General features: G+C 33.2%; 2 protein-coding genes across 2 annotated transcripts; one reads left to right on the forward strand and one right to left on the reverse strand.

Moving 5' to 3' along the window:
* The first annotated feature begins 3,116 nt into the window (after positions 1-3,116).
* LOC134264549 (uncharacterized) lies at positions 3,117-6,962 on the forward strand. Its single transcript, XM_062746847.1, has one exon. It carries the CDS (start codon positions 3,117-3,119, stop codon positions 6,300-6,302), a length of 3,186 nt encoding a protein of 1,061 aa, XP_062602831.1. The 3' UTR covers positions 6,303-6,962.
* A 2,848-nt stretch (positions 6,963-9,810) lies between these two features.
* LOC134264532 (uncharacterized) lies at positions 9,811-14,399 on the reverse strand. The gene is made up of 2 exons (XM_062746821.1): positions 14,197-14,399; positions 9,811-10,819 (listed from the first exon to the last, which is right to left on the reverse strand). The coding sequence occupies exons 1-2, from the start codon at positions 14,383-14,385 to the stop codon at positions 9,911-9,913; spliced, it is 1,098 nt and encodes a 365-aa protein (XP_062602805.1). The 5' UTR covers positions 14,386-14,399; the 3' UTR covers positions 9,811-9,910.
* Between the last annotated feature and the right edge of the window lie 5,758 nt (positions 14,400-20,157).

A 20,157-nucleotide genomic window follows, 5' to 3' on the forward strand; every position in this document is an offset into this window, starting at 1 on the left:
CAAAACAGAACTTGGCCTAGATATATATGTGATATATCTGTATACCAAATTTGATTTCAGTATGTGCAACGGTTGCAAAGAAAATGAACGGAAACTGCAAATAATTGAAATTTTTCCAAACTCCAAGGGGCATAACTCTGTCAAAAATGGTGCGATCTTACCCAAAACAGAACTTGACTTAGATATTCATGTGATATATCTGTATACCAAATTTGATTTCAGTATGTGCAACGGTTGCAAAGAAAATGAGCGGAAACTGCAAATAATTGAAATTTTTTCAAACTGCAAAGGGGCATAACTCTGTTAAAAATGGTGCAATCGTACCCAAAACAGAACTTGGCCTAGATATATATGTGATATATCTGTATACCAAATTTGATTTCAGTATGTGCAACGGTTGCAAAGAAAATGAGCGGAAACTGAAAATAATTGAATTTTTTTCAAACTGCAAGGGGCATAACTCTGTCAAAAATGGTGCAATCGTACCCAAAACAGAACTTGGCCTAGATATATATGTGATATATCTGTATACCAAATTTGATTTCAGTATGTGCAACAGTTGCAAAGAAAATGAGCGGAAACTGCAAATAATTGAAATTTTTCCAAGTCCAAGGGGCATAACTCTGTCAAAAATGGTGCAATCGTACCCAAAACAGAACTTGGCCTAGATATTCATGTGATATATCTGTATACCAAATTTGAATTCAGTATGTGCAACGGTTGCAAAGAAAATGAGCGGAAACTGCAAATAATTGAAATTTTTCCAAGTCCAAGGGGCATAACTCTGTCAAAAATGGTGCGATCGTACCCAAAACAGAACTTGGCCTAGATATTCATGTGATATATCTGTATACCAAATTTCAGTTCAGTATGGGCAACGGTTATGAAGAAAATGAACGGAAACTGAATGGACCGACAGACCGACAGACCGACAGACCGACAGACAGCAGCAAAGCAATATGCCCTCCCTTCTTCGAAGGGGGGCATAAAAATGTAAATAAAAGAAGAAGAAGAATAGTTACATAATTTTTAATATTATACATTTAAAGGGGCTGGGTGGTCGAGGTCATTTTTAGACTATTAAGCGAAATGAGTGAAAATCTTCCAATGACTAGTGAAGTTTGGCCTTTGACCTTTTGAGCTAAAAATTAATAGGGGTCATCTACTCTTAAGGAGAAGCCATGTAGTGTACTAATTTGAGGTCTGTCAAGCAAAATGTTTCAATATATTAACTTTTTTCTCCAGCTTCAACCTTGACCTTGTGACCAAGAAACCAACAGGGGTCATATACCCCTCAAGAATTACCGATATACATGTATATCAAATTTAATGTCTGTCATTCAAAGAGTTCTTGAGATATTGAGCAAACAACAGCCTACCTTTCCAAAAATACCTATATCATATCTAAGATATATTTTAAAGAGGCTGGGTGGTCGTGGCCATTTTTAGACTATTTTGATCTCCTTTAGAAGAAGAGCTCCATATAAAGATATAATAAAATGATCAAATTTTAAAACTAAAATTTATGAAATTTTTCTTTGCCAAATGATTGTTAAAACTTCAAGATATCATATCTAAAAAAAAGTTATATCTGGTGGTTAATAAAAAAAATAATCTGTTGACCCCCTAGCCTCCTTAAATAAATGTATGCATGTAAATAATAAATATTATTAGCATTGTACAATATGCAAAGTCATGCACTTAACGTTTTATATATAGTATTAAATACGGTATTTATCTCTTTAACAACACCAGATAATCACATGGAATCCACATGTTCTTGCTCACGTCAAATATTTCACGTGAAAATCACCTGGGTTCACATGACAACCTGCCATATATACATGCTGTATACATCGACGCCGTAGTATTAAAAGGTCGTAAGTGGTAGTTACGACAAAAATAGCTTTTTTACAGATTCCCAAAATGAAATGTTTTATACACAAATTGATATAAAATTTACTTTGATCAGAGTTTAGTTTCCATAGTAACACGTGAAAACATTTTGGTCGTATCTAAAGCAGACAGATACGGAAGAATTAAAAGGGTGTATCTACCACTTACAACCTTTCTCTCACATTAAGTCATGTATTTTATCTCCCTAAAAAGTCTTATCTGACACTTACGACTCTTTTAACAAAACTGTTCAGCATCAAGCAAACTGCAGATCATTCTGATGGCTTGGAAGATTAGAGATGGAAAACGGTAAGACTATACTTATTTTGATTGTCATTTGATTGCATTTAAAATAACTTTGAATGGATGCTTTAAAAACAGATTGTATTTTACTCAAAATAAAACAGAATTATGATAAATCTTATTTTATTGCCATACACATACGACCTTTTATGAAGTTAATTTGAAAGAAAATTACATGCTGAAAGATCAGTCATTACTCTCATTAATATGTTATAAAGAGGGAAAATGTAAAGAAAAAAAGATATATACAAACAAACTTTTAAAAAAATATTATTGTAAAGTTAAAAATTATTGCTATATCGGCTATTAAAGGATTCAATGCAGATACAACCTTTTATTTCTGTAACAAAGTATTTTTTGTACCTTTTTTTCTTCTAAACACTGCTTGTATAAAATAAATTTAAAATAAGATTGTAGGTTAAATTTGGTTGTTTTCATTATAAAACTTATTATTCTCAAGAAAATCAAACATTTGTAATTAGTATTAAAATACACATAAATTGTATAATAATAATGAAAAACATGCAGTTTGGAATTTAAATTAAATGACAAGGTCGAATGTTTATTTGAATTAATTAGCAAATATGTTCATTGAAATGTACTTATATCTTTATATTCCTATTTTTAAAAATGATATGTTTTTGTATCTGTTGCAGGTTTGGAGTGCATGTTTTGTAAAACAGCTAAAAAAGATCTTATTTTATTGGAATGTGAAGAAATAAAACAGAGTGAAATATACTCAAGAATTTGCAGATCCTTAAAAAAGGAGGTATTTGAAAACCAGGCTCCAGAGTACTTGAAGGGACTTTGGGCAACCCATCTTCTCAATGTAAAAGACAGACTTGATATTATCACTTTGAAGCAGAAAAAACTCAATGAAGAAATTCAGTTACATCTAAAACATCACAAAAATAATCATGGAAAGTGATAATGATGATGACATCACTTTATGCGCTTTGGCCAAAAAAATTCAAGAACAAAACACAGTAATTGATGATGACGATGACAATGTACCTCTGATTAATATTGTACTTCAGAAAACAAAAAATATTTCTTACAATATAGAAACTACTGAATTAGAAGACAATGTACCACTAATCAACATTAGGAACAAAATAAAATGTTCAGATATTATCAACAGTAACACTGATGAAAATATCAGCAAAGAAAATGAAAACAAAAGAGAAAGCATTAAACAAAAAACAAGCCTAGACAGAAATCCCAAACAGGCAAAGGATCAAGAGGGGTCTCAGAAGACAAAAGATCACATAGGACTTAGGAGTATAGAGGAGCAGGATAAGTTGTCGATGGAAGAGGGTCAGAAAACATTACAGGAGACAGAAGGTCAAATGAGGCTACAGATGGAAGAGGATCGGGAGAAATTGCAGAGGGTAGAAGATCAACAGGTGGTGCGGAGGACAGAAGATCAGAGTATGTCAAAGAGTGCAGAAGATCAACAAGTGGTGCAGAGGGCAGAATATCAGGGTATGTCAAAGAGTGCAGAAGATCAACAGGTGGTGCAGAGGGTAGAATATCAGAGTATGTCAAAGAGTGCAGAAGATCAACAAGTGGTGCAGAGGGCAGAATATCAGAGTATGTCAAAGAGTGCAGAAGATCAACAGGTGGTGCAGAGGGTAGAATATCAGAGTATGTCAAAGAGTGCAGAAGATCAACAAGTGGTGCAGAGGGTAGAATATCAGGGTATGTCAAAGAGTGCAGAAGATCAACAGGTGGTGCAGAGGGCAGAAGATCAGAGTATGTCAAAGAGGGTAGTAGATCAACAAGTGGTGCAGAGGGCAGAAGATCAGGGTATGCCAAAGAGGGTAGTAGATCAGCAAGTGGTGCAGAGGGCAGAAGATCAGGGTATGTCAAAGAGTGCTGAAGATCAACAGTTGGTACAGAGGGCAGAAGATCAGGATATGTCAAAGAGGGTAGGAGATCAACAGGTGGTGCAGAGGGAAGATGATCAGAGTATGTCAAGGAGGGCAGAGAAACAAGGGAGCTTGCAGAGCGCTAATGACAAAAACAATAATATTTGTGAACAAGAGGTATGCGATGCAACAGGGACCTTTGCAGTTTCAAATGAAGGAAGTACTAGCATCGATGTTTTGATGCCTTTGTTTGAAAGTGATATTAACTTCGACTTTCCGGAAGTAGAAGATCAATTTGTATATGAAATATGTAGCACTAGTTATGAGACTCCTGAAATTGAAGTTAATTCAACGCCAAAAGAAAGCTTCAATTCAACAGACACAAGTACGACACAAGAGGATACGGATACAGAAATAAGCGAAGAAGTAACAGAGTCTGAAGAAGAAATAGTGTTAAGACAATCTCGTCGAAGAAAGAAGAACGTTGAAAAATGGAAACAGACCATCCGAAAAAGAAGACGTAATGCAGGAGAGAGTTATGTGTCATCTGAAGGAAAAAATGTTTCAAAAAAAACAATGAAACAAATCTCTTGCAAGTGTAAATTCAAATGTTCTCAAAATTTTAATGAAGAGGATCAAAGATTGATCTTCACGAAGTTTTGGCAATTGAATTATGAAAAGCAACGAAGTTACATCAAGGAAAACGTAATAAAGACAGATAAACGTCGGAGGACGACAATGACAGAGTCAAGGAGAAAAAAGACTCTACAGTACTTCTTCACAGATCGAGGAGAAAATCGAGTGCAAGTGTGCAAGAAGACCTTTCTGTGTACGCTTGGATTAGGAGAGCGCACTGTTCAGTATACCTTGGGACGACAGGAGAAAAACGGCATGGCAGATAGAAGAGGGAGGAAGAAAGGGTACTCAAAGTTTACTCAGGAAGACAAAGAGTACATTCGGGAACACATACGTTCTTTCCCAACTGTAAGCTCACATTATTGTAGAAAAAACACTCAAAGAAGATATCTCTCGAAAGATTTATCTATATCAAAAATGTACGAACTTTATCGGGAAAAATGTTCAGAAGATGGAATGGTACCAAAGAAATTTTGGCTGTATGATAGAATATTTGGGGAAGAATTTAATTTGGGCTTTCATAAGCCGAAAAAAGATCTGTGCACCATTTGTGAAGCTTATAAACTGTTACCTGATTCAGAAAAGGAGGCATCATCTGAAGAGCACAAGAAACACTTAAAGAGAAAAGAAAATGCCAGAGCACAGAAACAGGCTGATAAGTTAAGAGCTAATGATCAAGTTATGGTTTTGAATTTTGATCTACAAAAGGTTCTTATTACACCGCAAATTTTTGTATCTGATGCCTACTACTCTAGAAAGTTGGCCACCTACAATTTTACAATTTATGATATGAATTCTAAATCTGTTGTCTGTAATATCTGGAACGAAACAGATGCCAAAAGAGGAAGTTGTGAAATTGCCACATGTTTGTTTCTATTTAACAAGAGTGTGGGGCCAAAGGAAGAAATTGTATACTTTTCCGACAGTTGTACGGGACAACAACGGAACTTACAATTCAGCACCATGTGTTTGTACACTGTTGTTAATCTTCCTATAAATGTCCTGACTCATTACTATTTTGAGCGTGGTCACTCTCAAATGGAGGGGGACAGTGTGCATGCCACAATAGAATGTGCAACGAAGAAATCAGAAATATTCACCACATCTGACTGGATCACAGCGATCAAAAATGCAAAGCGCAAAGATCCAAAGTACCAGGTAAAGGAACTAGGCAATGAAATGGTGTTGGACTTCAAAGAGTGTGCACAGAAGGTGGTGAGCTGCAATCGTAGAAAGGATTCCACAGGAGAGAATGTGCATTGGAATAAAATTCATGTTTTCCAATACAAGAAAGAAAACCCAGACACAATTTACTTCAAGTATGAGTTTGATGATGAGTTTCGAGCAATGCCCTTACAAGGAAGAAAAAGAAAAAGTAAGGTTGATTGTATGCAGTTGCATCAGTATCCACTGAAACCGCTGTACACCCACAGAATTCCAATTTCTGAGGCAAAATATAAAGATCTTCAAACACTCTGTCAAAGAGGTTTGATTCCACGTGCTCACCAGGATTTCTTCAAGGCTTTACCGCATGAAGGAGATACAGATGCCTTGCCAGAACCGAACGGTTCTGATGAATCTGACATTGACAATTAAAATGTCCCTGTCCTAGACGCATCTAGTGCATTTGTCAGTGACTGATTTCAAAGTGCTTTTTTAATTTAGATCTTTTTTCCCATTAAAATGCGGATATTGTTACACTATGTAAGATTTTGGTCTATTATTGTTAAAATTTTGGCTTATTATTGTTAAAATTTTTAGTTACCCGGTTAATACATTAATTGTTACATTATTGTGAGGGAGCTGCCTCTTCCTTCAATTTTATTCAAGAGTTGCATGTTTGTTAGAGTTGAATTTTTACATTTTTTTGTTGCAATACAATTTCATATAATTGTTAATCTAAGAGATAACCTGTTCTTTGATGTTATTGACAGATTCATAATATAAAATGTCAAATTTTGTTTAGAATGATAATTATACCATTTCTAGCGATTATAATTTCAATTATGTAAAAAAAAAAAACACTTTGTAGACATGGTTTTTATCATTTTTGTTTTTTCATTTCCTGTTGTTATCAGTTTAGTTCAAATAAACATTTCAACAACTTGCTTTAGTGTATTTTGTATTACATGTATGTTATTGCTGGTACAAGTTATCCACTGTCTCCATGTGCTTGGGAGAAAATAATCATTCATTTATCTAAGGTTAAATTTAGAGAACATGGGGAATAAGTTTAAAAAGGAATTCCAGGTCCAATTTTTGGGATAAATAGAAATCAGTCTTCCATATTAGGATAAAAATAGTTGTATAAAATATGCAGATGATTGGATTACTAAGGATATGTATGTAAATTATTCAAACATCTATTATTCCATATTGATATTCTACGTTAAAAGATGTTATTCTTTTATCAAAATGATATGAGTAAAATAATCTGATAATCATAATATTATTAATAGAAAAATGATTATAAAAGGTCGTAAGTGGTACATACAACCCTGTACAAAGCAGGAGAAACCTTGCCTGTAAAGTTAAATAAGGTCGTAAGTACCAGTTAAGACTTTTATTTTAACCTTAACAGAAGTAATTATAAATCTTATAAAGTATTTTCAATTATTTTTGCTTTATTTTCCTTTAAACTTTGTTAAAAACTATACAAAACAATCACATTTATTATTCAATAGGGTCTTTCATACGATTTATCAAACAACCAAACAATATGCCTTTTATTTTCTGCTCTAAACAGTTTTTTGTCATTTACGTCAAATTTTGAAACTCCAAAAAAGTTTACATACGACCTTTTAATACTACGGCGTCGACATATCTTTATTATCATATAAACAATGAGATTACTGACCTCTGCAAAACAGAGATGAGATAAGATGATGAAGAGAATTTTATTTACTTAAAGAGCTTGATTGTCATGATATATTTTCAAATGCAGATTTTTCCAAACACAATCAATTTTTATTTACATGCATTCAAAACATAAAATCAATCGTTCTCTTTTCCACTTGATATTCTTCTTCATTCCGGGAACAAAGGCCATGAAACAGACTTAGTCAGATTTTTATTAGCCTGTAAAATATTTACGAATTGTTGAATTATCAATCTTTCTCTTTTCCATTTCATTTTCTTCTTCATTCTGGGAACAAAGACCATGAAAAAGATTTTTTTTTATTAGTCGGTAAAATGTTTATGGATTATTGAACTAATTTCTAAATTTGTAGAAAACAACACTTTCGTAAAAACAAATAAATATTCTTATTTTAGTCTTCTTGACTTCTACAAGATTTTATTTAAATACAGTAGATTTTGACTTAAGGTCAAGATGTTTCATGATCCCGGAGCCTGGATTTAGAATCGATCACGTGACTAAGCCAAATAAAAATATCTAATACTTGTACTAAGAACAAAAATTCACATTCATTTAATACTTCTTCGTAATACATGTAATTCCAAAAATGCATGAATAGATAGCCAAGGACTTTGGTAAATACACATATTATGCCCTTTGTGGATTTTACAACTTTTAAAATCATTAATTAAAGGAAATGATATAGCCAAAATCTAACAAAGACGATGGTGAACAGGACGATCAAAATGCCTGCAAAGCGAAAAACAAATGTGAAAAATCAATGCTCAATTATCTTACATCAAACTTTTCTTCGATGTTTCATCTAACATTTAAGTGTACTTTTATAAAATATATAATCTCTACAATGTGCAAAAAAAAAAAAAAAAAAAAAAAATTACAAAGATTGATATTTTTCTACGAAATTGCATATACAAATACTTACTTAAGAGACAAAAAGTACGATATATTATTAAACATCTTAGTTTCAAAATATATTTTATCAAACAATACATGTATCAAAGTACTACTTTACCTCTAAAATACACTTTTATGACAAAACAATCTCATATTTTCATGAAATATTTGAAGTCCTTTTTAAATGGGCTCATATCACAAAGTACTACTGTTACCTATAAAATACACTTTTATGACAAAACAATCTCATACTGTTTTGTTTTTCATGAAATATAATTGCTATATTATCAATTATTTTATATGGTCCTTAAATATATAAATGGAAAGAACAAAATCAATTATATATCTGTTGTATCACAAAAATTATTTATATATATGCAACAATACAACATGCACACTTGAACGATGATTAATTGTGACGTAACAGAAGAAATGTTGTAACATGAAATTGTTAGACCGATGTAATTAACAGTTCCTTTGTTGGACTTTTTATAAGTAATAAATATATAGAATGATATTTATAAGGGTATAACAAATATGAATACAACATGCACACTTCAGCAAGAGATGTTTAACATGATTGTACAATGTATTAAGCATTTTAGTCTCAAAGCGGTACGATTCTCAGGATTTTAATATGAGTACTTTACAGCACTCTAAATTCTTAATTAATTTGTTAATTGAATATGATTATAAATATATTTGAAGCTATAGTAATTTTGTATGCCCTGTTCACTCATCTTTATTTTTTCAAGGGATATAGTTCAAACATTGATGAAACTGGGTTGACACACATATTTCAATACTTGTATTCCATTTGATTTTGTCACATAAATTATATAAGAAAATCTATTTTTAGCCCTCAAAAACTACAAGAAACATTAGCCTTGTCAGACTTTATACCTATCAGCTTTTATTTCTGTGCTAGAAAGAGGAGACACTAAGAAAGAAATTAGATGGGCTGAGAACATACATAGAAACTAGTTCCTGAAATAGAAATTGATCTAGACTTTCAGGAGAAAAAAAAACTAAAAAAAATTGAAATATAAAAATATCTGTAAAATATTTATTAATGAAATTGTGTACTGCTCATTTGAGATAACATGCACTAATCCTTTTATGCTAAGTACAAAATAATATTTAAAGAAAATTACACATGCTCTATAGTTCTTCAACATGTTCAAAATGTATAAACTTATCTATCTTGTGTGATATTACGTTTGCAAGATACCGAGTACTTACGACATTGTATTTTTTTTTTTTTTTTTGCTAAACATTAAACATTATTCAACATATCTGTAGGCACTACCAATGCTGTAAGCCATGTGAACTTCTTTAATAAACATATGTGCATGTGCGTTAATAAATTAACCTTTGAGCCTTGTAACCAAGTTTAAAGAAGAAAATGGTTTATGTTTTAAAAATATTTATATTACATAAATATGGAGGACTTCGAACTCTTGTCCTTGTATCCCTTTACAAAGACAGGGGCCTGAAACCACACATACGCCGACAGTATGTCCTCTGTGATGTTTGTAAGGGTCTGAGGTGTAAACACTGAGGGAATATCCTTCACGATGGATTCAGCATTGTTACTTTTATTGCAAACCATATCGATAGAAGAGTTCGATTGGTTTTTCTCTTGGACGACAGTGACGTCATTAGAGGTTAAAACAGACGAGCCTGAAGCGGTTAGCGAAGTAGCGCTTGCAGATTGCGAGAAGTCAAACGGTTCAAGTAGACTTCTGGTAGAATCCTGTAAAGATTCCTCGTCCCCGGACAACGAGAGTCGAGTCGCGAAATTCACCATCGAGATGTCGTTAGCAGAAGATTCCAGCGGTTCGATTCCCGATATTTCTGCTGTTTCATTACCACAGTCAATGCTGTGATTGACAGGATGCGGGTAGTCGCAATTCAAGTTAAACACATGGCGTCTACCCCGAACCGGAACTTTGAAATGAGGTTTGGGAAGAAACCACGTGATCCCGCTATTTTTAGGCGCGTTAACCATCACAGTCATATTTGTCGGAGATATGGTCTTGACATCTCCCAATACGTCCTGCGTTATGATTTGTCGGAAGAGTGACTTAATCGAATTCCTTACACTAACGCTGTCATGTTCCGGGTGCAGTACAGGCATAGTCAGTAAATACGACTCCTTTGGGCTAACCGGAGTAGTTCCAAACAGTATCAAAACGCTTCTGATTTCGGAACAAATTTCGAACGCCTGTGAGATCTCGTCAAATATTTGGTCGAGATTACCGACAGCCTTAATGGCGTTTTGGAGTTCCCGTCTGTTAGTTCGTTTGTCCAACCGTGCCTTAACTTCTGTCTGTTGTTGCTATAAAGAAAAAACCCATTATTATCATTTTAACCCTGATGCAGCATTGTTTCAAGCCTTAATTCTATAAGATTACATTACAAGACAAACAGAAGTAATGAATATTCATAATTGATAACAATTGGTGTTTGAACAATTCTTATCTATTGAAGTGTATTCTTTTTCCATCACTTATAGAATCGTGACAAGCCCACGGAACACACGATACATTAACGTGTAATAGGAAGATTGGCGGGGCGTAGGGATTACCCAAACACGAGTACTGACAATGCCATTGTTTGATATTAATTGTTTTATGTTTAACACACTGATTACACTGCAAACTGTCCTTACTTTTAGCCGCTCAATTTCGCCGTTGTGTCTTTGCCATCCAAAAAATCATATAAAAACACTTCTTTTTCAAATCTAAGCCAAACATTTTATTTTAATCAAGCTTTATTTTTAAGGTTTTTTAATGGGAAGGGCAAGGGGTAAAGTTAAAAAAAATCACTACGTGAAAAGAAAAGTATTGAACACCATTCGATCACAGGAACGTTTCATAAACTTTGCTTGAGTATTGTACTGTTTAGCGGACAACTTTAAGTACATCGACTTGTATTGGATATGGAGTTGGTATTACGTAACTTAATACTTCATTAATGATTGAAGTCGTATCGTTAATTTCTTTTTTTTTTTTTGGTATCAAAGAACAATTATTGAGGCATGAATATATTGTTTAAATTTAGGAATTTAAACTCGTAAGACACTAATAATTAACGAAGTTAGCTTTATCTCACTGCATACATGATGTGATATTTGAACTTATTCTTACAATTATATTGCTTTACGATGTACAATAAAATGAATAATATAGGAGATATTCATTTAAAATGCCCATCGATGACTTCATTGACAAAAAAATCATAGAAATCGTGAGTATAACATGACTTAGTTACTATAAATATATATTTATACCCTCTGATGTGAATATACATGTACACGTGTACAGAATACACAGACAAGCATGGGGAAGTTGACATTGGAGCCCCACCCTACTGGCCTAACACCAGAACCCCTGACCCTGGGCCATGACATTCACAAATTTTATGTAGACATCCTTCCTCCTCATAACTATTTATGCAATTAGTTTGTTTGATACCCAATAACAGTAGACAGAGAAGAATATTTCGAAAGAAATAATGCATTTTCACTATATATATATATATATAGTCTATATAACCTAGAACCCCTTACCCTAAGGGCATTAATTTCACAATAGTGGTAGAAGTCTTAATGCTTATATTACAATCATGCCAACAGTTTGACTGCTTGTATGTTGTCTATATATGTCAATGAGTCTGTAACAGCTTATAGATTGTAGACTTCACTATGTCTGTTCTTTTTTATTCCATATAACTCATTTTTTCTGTTGCTAAAATACACATTGTAAATCTTACTCTGCACTAACAAATTTAAAATAGCATGTACCTTATCTAAGACTGAAAGCTTGATTTGTTCTTTTTAATCAATTCAGTACCTTTTAATTAATGGTGTAATACATAAAGATAATTAGATTTTCCAATGTGATCAATTTCTGTACTTGGAAAATTTGAAAAAAAGGTTTCTCAGCCTTGCATAGTTTCAAAAATCAAAATACAATCCTTTTTTAATCCATAATAAAATTCTAACAAGTTTGAAGAGGAGAATGAAGAAAGGAAAGACGCATGAAAATACATGATTGATTTTGGTATTTCATACTAGGTGTGGTTGTATAAACATGATATTTACTTCACAGTTGATTATAAATAACATTAAAAACAAATTGAATTCAAGCTTGCAAAACAATTAAGAAACGAATCCTAGAAAACGTCATTAACCCCTCCTTTGGTTTTCTTGCTTTAACTTAGTTTTTAATTAATACTGAGGTTTGACATCAACCTTTAATACTAAGAAATGTGGATTTCTCCTTGAGGATATCTAAATTATGGAAGAGAATTACTCCCAAAATTCTATGTAACTTGCTTTTATTCTTATTCTGCCCACTTCTTTAAACTTTGTTATTATTGTAACTTTATGCCACTTAATTGTTTACATATTCGTCTATATAACATTTCAATTTGAACTTTTTTTCATTCTTTGTTTTGTCCTTATACTTCCATGTTGCTTTATTCTTGTAAATTTTTTCTTCTTTCTTACAAATATCAAATTCTTAAATGTCCATTTCTATAGGCTTCAAAGAATCTTGAGTCTTACAGAGATGCATAAAAGAAAAAAATTCAATTTAATTTTGTGAAACCTAATTTTGAGCCTTTTTTAATTACAGGTAAATAATAATGTAAAGAGTTATCCTTCCTAGATTAGGTTTGGATTTCCAACCTTCCTAGGCTTAGGTTTGGATATCCGTAAAACTAAAAAGATCATATTCACAATATTTCAAAAATATGCAAATGAGTCACTGGTTGATTGGACAATTGTCAAATGTGTCTGATGATTGACTTGTCCACAATCTGACAGCCAAGAATACACAGCCAAATGTAATACGTTTACAGTAGTTTCTCTACTTTCTTCATGAAAATGTTTAAGTCTACTCAGTAGACCTCATCACCAGAACCCACAGATTTTCTCTCTGTTACACTGTATTAAACGCTGAATGTAAATGGAGAGAGAACCTGTAGGTACAGATGATGAGTACACCTCATTCTAGAACTACTTCCAGGTTAGTTTGGACTTTCAGTAAGATGTGGCATTATCGATGTTACATAATAAGCTTCTGAAATTTACACAGCTTTCCTTCAGTGTTGAAATATACATGGGATAGAAATTTGGGCAATTTTGCCAAATAGTGTATCGAATATTAAACCAATAAAGTTGTCTCGTCCGGCAAAGAGGTGGGGCTTAAGTCGTCTCATCGTTGTCAACAACAATTTACAGTTGCTGATGTTATTAATTTCTTAACCAATGAAAATCTATTCGCCATTTGACAGACACTAATTACATAGCGCCGAGAATGCCATGCCTTACTGAAAGTCCATCTGGCCTAAAAATAGTTCTAATACCCTAGACTAAATCTCGACAATGAATCCAGGAGCTTCTGGGGCCTTTGCCCCATGGTCATCCCACCATGACTTCGCCTTGGTCCCACTGGAGGCCTCAAGGTTGCCACCAGATCCCCTGCCTATTTTCAGTACCTCCAACTTCAATTTCTGGATCCGCACCAGCAGAAATCAGAAATCTAATACATGTACCAGTTGTTTACCTTTACTTCCAGTGCCTGTGAATACACTTAACCCGACTAAAGAAAAATACAGCTTTTATAGTTGGGTGGCACTTTAAAACAAGTCCCTATAGACTGAATAGTCGACAGTCGTGGACTGACTTTCATTTTTCATGATTCTTACCCCCTTCGCTGTATCAGTGTTGATATTCTTTTTCAGTTGGTCTAACGCCAAGGGGAGTTGCTGCCTCTGGTACATTAAATACTTGATGATTTCTACAACTAATTTTGCTCTTACTGTTAAACCCAGTCCAGCATCAAACACGAAATCGTGTGTTATTAAATTATTTTTGAATCTCCCTCTGTTTGCCATGATTTTGAAAACAAAAAATGGTTTTCCGAACCCGAGCTTAATACACACGATCTCGATAAAATTACCCAAATCGCTAACACAGCTTTTAAACGTTATCTTTAGCATTGTTTAAGATTAAATTGCAATACATGTATTTAGAGATTTTTTAAAGAATAAATAATTAAATAAATAAAAGTCTTTAAAGTTAAATCTAAGAAAATATGATGTATAATTTTATTAATATTATTTTAAATGTTTTAAAGTCATATTGACTATAAATAATAATTTTTAAAAAGTATTAGAACTAAAGATAAGATGTTTTTTGATCAAAATCTATAAAACCACACCATTGTCACATCGGTAATTATGTATTTTAGTTTTACAAAGATGATGAAGGGCATAATTAAATAAACTTGCCCTTCTCAGAATAATTCTTTGAGAATATATTCCCTTCTTCATCAATCATTGGAGAGGGTGACACTTAAAATCAAGCCTGAGGGACGTACAAGTATAGTATGTTTGTCCCTGGAAATATGCAATCATGCATACTGTATTGTTTACTTATACAATGTTCTACCGAAGTATGTATATTTATCTATTGAAATCTTTATAAGTAGTTTTTTATAGCAGGTTATTAACAATTGGCCGTACCTTTAGTCGGTCAAAATTCTTAAACCAACTGCAACACAAAGAAAATGCTGTATTTCTTAATCGTGTTTGAGTTTCGTACCATTTGAAAGTTTGATTGAAATTAAACCAAAATTGTAAGTGTAGAAGGATTAGCATTTATAAAAATCTCTATCAGCGCACATTCTCTCTCTCTCTCTCTCTCTCTCTCTCTCTCTCTCTCTCTCTCTCTCTCTCTCTCTCTCTCTCTCTCTACCCGAGATCCCTACATTACGAGGAAATGGACTGGTCATAAGACCAACACTGTGGGGAAAGTTGGAAATTGTGGGGAAGACGTTAATTCCCCACAGTTACATGTGCCCTTTTCTCGTTCATTTTACGACATAACCAAAGTTTAACATTATAATTATAATGTCTTATCGATCTGAAACAACTTCTCACCTTCATTGGTTTACATACTTCAATTGTTTAACGTATAACCTAAGCCAATCAAATTTCCCCACAAGAATTTTATTACGACTCACACTACCGAAAAACGACGTCTTTCGGAACACCCCAAAATAAATATTCGTTAGCGGGAAAAAGATATGGGATGTTGTTCTAGCAGTTTATAACAGTAATTTACAATGATAAAAATAGAATTTATAAAGTCTTTATGGTAAATAAATCAAGTATAAGATTTTGTATTATTAAGATTTTGCTGGTCGTTAGCTTAATGAACGTTTTCGTCATGTTACTTGAATTGAATAAAACAGGCACATAGCATTCGGGATGCGGAAGGGGGGGATCTGCCCACCTCCAACCCCCCACATAAAAGTTTTTACCCCCCCCCCCTCCACTTAATTTAAGTTGCATCATTGCCAAATAGGGGTGATTAAGTGTTTGAGTAAAAATATATCTATATATGTTGTACCTAAAGTTCTTGGACCTCCATCCCTAATTCCATGAAATAGAAATGTTTATTTGACCATTTTCATTTTTAATTATTAGTTTTTTAGATAGTGTCATTTTTAAAAAAATTAAGTTGACCCCCCCTTTTTTTTTTAAACGATGCTATGACTCCGCGATAGTGTTTGTCCAGGAAAATACATGAAAGTCTAATTTGATGTTTTTGCTTTGAGTATTTTTGTATTTTATTATTTTATTTATTTGTGTGTGTGTGTGTGTGTGTGAGAGGGAGGGTGTGTGTGTGTGTTTGTTTAAATATGGAAAACATGTTTGTTAAATTGGAATAGATTAGATCTTCGATTATTTGAAGGTAAAACCTTTGGGACAAACATAGTTTAAAATATTGTTTTATTAAGGCTTCTGACAGTGAGTCCAAAAATAATTTTTCACCCCCAGCCCCCAGCTGGGACGGGCTAGTCCAAGTTTTAATGACAGATAACTACCCTCGAACTCCAATCACTTCTGATTAGCCATTGCCCCTCTATGAGTATGTAAAACAAAAACGATTACAGCTTCATATTATTACCTATGGTTTAATCCATATCAGGTCCAATGTCAAACAGTATCTGTCTCAACTTTCGAAAGATGTCCCTTGTTCTTTAGCCATTTTTGAAAATTAGATGGCCATGAGCTTAAAATTAGTGGAAATGAAAACAATCATTATATATAAACAATTAAGAATATTAGGGTTTTCCCTTGGAAATGAATTGACCCCCACGCCCCCCCCCCTAAAAAAAAAACAGGGGCATTTTAAAAAATGACCGTAACAGATGAGGGAATATCAGAATAAATGGACGATACTTTATATTTATCATGGTCGTAGGCGCAACTATTTTGCGGATCCAGGGTAGTGTTAAACCCTGGATTCCATATTTTTTTTCTACGTCTTTGTTATACCATATAGTGTTCATATCCGTCCGTCTGTCTATCTGTTAGCTTTTTTCTTATCCGACACATAACTTTAACAGCGTTTAATACTATTAAATCAAAAAATTATCTTGTCAGCTGATTCATCTTTGGTAGAATGTATGTCGCGCATCAAAACTGCGCTGACCTTAAATTAATATGCTATGACCAAGTATGAAAAAAATCCTGTCCGGCTCATAACTAGCTGCGAATCTATGGCATATTAAGGTTTTATATTTTTTATATTCATATTTAAGAGTCTTGAACCATAATGCTGTATACAGATCCCGTAAGGCAATAATTGTGCAATTAATGGTGCAAGATTTTATTCGCAATTTTGGGGAGAATTTTTCCACTTTTCAACATCATCATCCAATCAACTACTTTTATTCCCTATATCTAGGCATATTTTTAAGGAGTTTGTATGTTTTATCCATATCCATGCTCTCATATAATCGTCTCTACGGACCAAATAAATCTGGTTTTGACAAATTCACAACAGGCGAACTCAATACTATATAAAACTATTAGACCCAGAATCACCAAACTCGGCCAAAACTGCAGTACTTGCATCTTCGGTAGAAGGTGTGTAGCGACCTATTTCATGGTCACTGTGATCTTTAATTTAAGGAGGGATTCCTGTCCGGTTTCTGACTTGATGAAATATTTAAAGTGTTTTCGCTTATAATTAAGTATTATACATGAATATTTAGATGTATTAGGATTTTTCTTTCCTCGTCACAAACGTTGTAAAATATTAGATAGAAATGGTAAACTGGGTTTAAAATCTTACAAGGACTAAATTTTCGTTTTGGTATAGAAACATCTTATCTGTTTCTCAAAATTACTAAAAAAACAATGGATTTAGTTAAAATTTTGACACAATCAGACTTGCAAAATAGTCAAATGAAATTAATATTGTGACTAAATTTTTAAATTAATCAAATAAATATGATTTTCAAAACACAATACAATTATGTTTGCATTGAAAATTAAGCTTCCAGTCCAAGTACAAAGAATGAATGCACTTTTAAAAGCCATTAGATTTGAACCCGATGTTTTGCGCAAAATAAAATTCCAAAATTCATTAAATCTATGGTTTTTTTTTATAGGTCTTTCAATTCTTTTTACCGATTTTCCATATAGTTTTTTTTTCTGAGCATAATAAATTAACGTCGGGTACGATGAACTTGGTAGTTGTGGAAAATGTCTAAAGAACTGGGGCCCGTTTTAGAAAAGGACTTACGACTTGAGACCAGTTTAATTCGTCATATAACTTTTTAATAAACATTATATCAAAATTATTTTAAACTTGAAATGTGGTAAGACGTTTTGGAATATTATATTACATAAAATTATTAAATAATGCCGAGCGACACAAATTTTTGACGGGGGTCTTACAGTTTTGTCACATTTCTATTGTTACAGTGTATTCATATGCACACTAGTTTTCAACATTGTATACATCGAGACGCAAATTGGCCATTGGTCTCATTTGCACAGAATATATATTTTAATTTAAACTTATACTTATCCAAAGGACCACATTGGCCAAGTTGTGGCTCATATCTAATTGAAAAAAAATGTCCTTAAACTAGGGTCGAGATAGCTATACTAAATTAACCGGACATCGAGCCTTATGTTAATTAACGATTGATATTATAATCACCTTACTCACGTGACATATACTGCTGTTCGATACACTAACACTTTTTTTTTGACATTTCATTGTGTTTAAGTTTCTGTTGTGACAGCATCTATCATACTACAAATGTTAAACTATGGGAGATTTTTGCGCAAATCTTAATAGGGTTTGAAGATAATATGTCTCTTATTTAACTTTATTTTTCATTAGGCGTGTTCTGAAAGAATTTTGGTATTGACACTGGTAATTAGAAAGTACATGTATTGGCTCATGTCGCCTCTGTATTATGGTCTGCAGGGCAAGACATCTACCTCATCCGTAAAAAATAGAATCATTTATTATAATTGTGCACCATAAAATCAACATGATCTATTCCTCTTCTCCATTCAAATTCGTAGTGCGAAAAAATCATGATATGCACTAATGCGGTACCGTTCAAACTTCCGGAATTTAAGGCTTTAACATGTTCTTTTCAATTACATTGTCTTTAATTATAGAAATATGTATGACAAAAAATTTTAGAAATAAATATCAAAAGCTTATGCTTGCACAAAATTCATTTAATTTGGGTTACCGAAAAGGTTTCAAATGACGTTCTTAAGTATTCTTTGAGCCAAAAATGGGAAAAAAGTGTTTTTCTTGTTTAGTTAAAACGACACCGGGAAGCATAAACGGGAATTGACAAACGTAGAATTTTTACATAAACCATGCAAATTTGGTTCGATTCCTGAAAGTACCTGTATTAGTCTTTAAAAAGTTCTAGGTTCCAGAACCTAAAAAAATATATTTTTTATGCAAAACAATTAAAGTAAAAATAATTTGTGAATGCCCCAACACGAAAATATTGGCTTTCGTATTCCTCCCTACTGTGTCGCCCGTGTGGCGCAGTGGTTCGAGTGTCTGCTCTAGAGTCGCGAGGTAAGGAGTTGATCCTTATATCGTGGTTCAAATCCAACTGTGGGACGTGCAAGGAGACCGGTTCTTCGGATAAACCGAGGCCTCATGTCGCAGTCGGTGCTGGCATGAAAAAGATCTCTCCCTGCTCAATGGCTCCAAGAGCCGAGTAAATACAAAAAACTGCAGATCTCCAAGGGCAAGTTGTGGCGTCTCCATATGAGTGAAAATTCTCGAAAGGGACGTTAAACAATATAAAACCAATCAATGGAATCCTCCCTATTGTATGCGTGCGCAGAAAAAAAATACTATGGTGTCAAGTGTCAAAGAATAAATGTCGCCAGATCAATAATTTTAACACAATCTCTTATGAATGTTTTATTAAAAACAAAAAAACGTCGTCCGTCCGTCTGTCTGTAAACAATTTTTCCAAAATGCTACTCCTCCTACAGTTTTTGTCTGATTTCAATATAAATTGGAACACAAGTAGACTATACGAAGATACATTAATTCTCTGCATCGGTTTTTGATTTCGATGAACGGTGTTGCTGTGCTTAATATAAATTCTATCACAGTTTGAGCATTTTAAGCCACAGAGTACTAACTAAAGAACCACTTTGGGAATAACTTTGACAGACTTTTTCTACTAGGGAAAGTGTCAAAACGGGTGTTAAATAAAGTGCATATATTTTTAAAGTCTTGATAACTTGAACTTGATAATTGTATTTTATATTTTATATTTGTATTTAATCTATTTAGATTATGGTTGGGGA

The sequence above is a fragment of the Saccostrea cucullata genome, unplaced genomic scaffold (assembly GCF_032062105.1).
Source record: "Saccostrea cucullata isolate Sc308-1 unplaced genomic scaffold, CSIRO_AGI_Scuc_v1 ctg934, whole genome shotgun sequence".
NCBI lineage: Eukaryota > Metazoa > Mollusca > Bivalvia > Ostreida > Ostreidae > Saccostrea > Saccostrea cuccullata.

What these genes read in the sequence shown, in the direction of transcription:
- LOC134264532 (XM_062746821.1), bottom strand. Translation starts at nt 14,385, where the DNA reads ATGGCAAACAGAGGGAGATTCAAAAATAATTTAATAACACACGATTTC. An exon ending in ACACTGATACAGCGAAGGGG is followed by an intron (nt 10,820 to 14,196) that starts GTAAGAATCATG and finishes TTTTCTTTATAG; the next exon opens with CAACAACAGACAGAAGTTAA.
- LOC134264549 (XM_062746847.1), top strand. Translation starts at nt 3,117, where the DNA reads ATGGAAAGTGATAATGATGATGACATCACTTTATGCGCTTTGGCCAAA.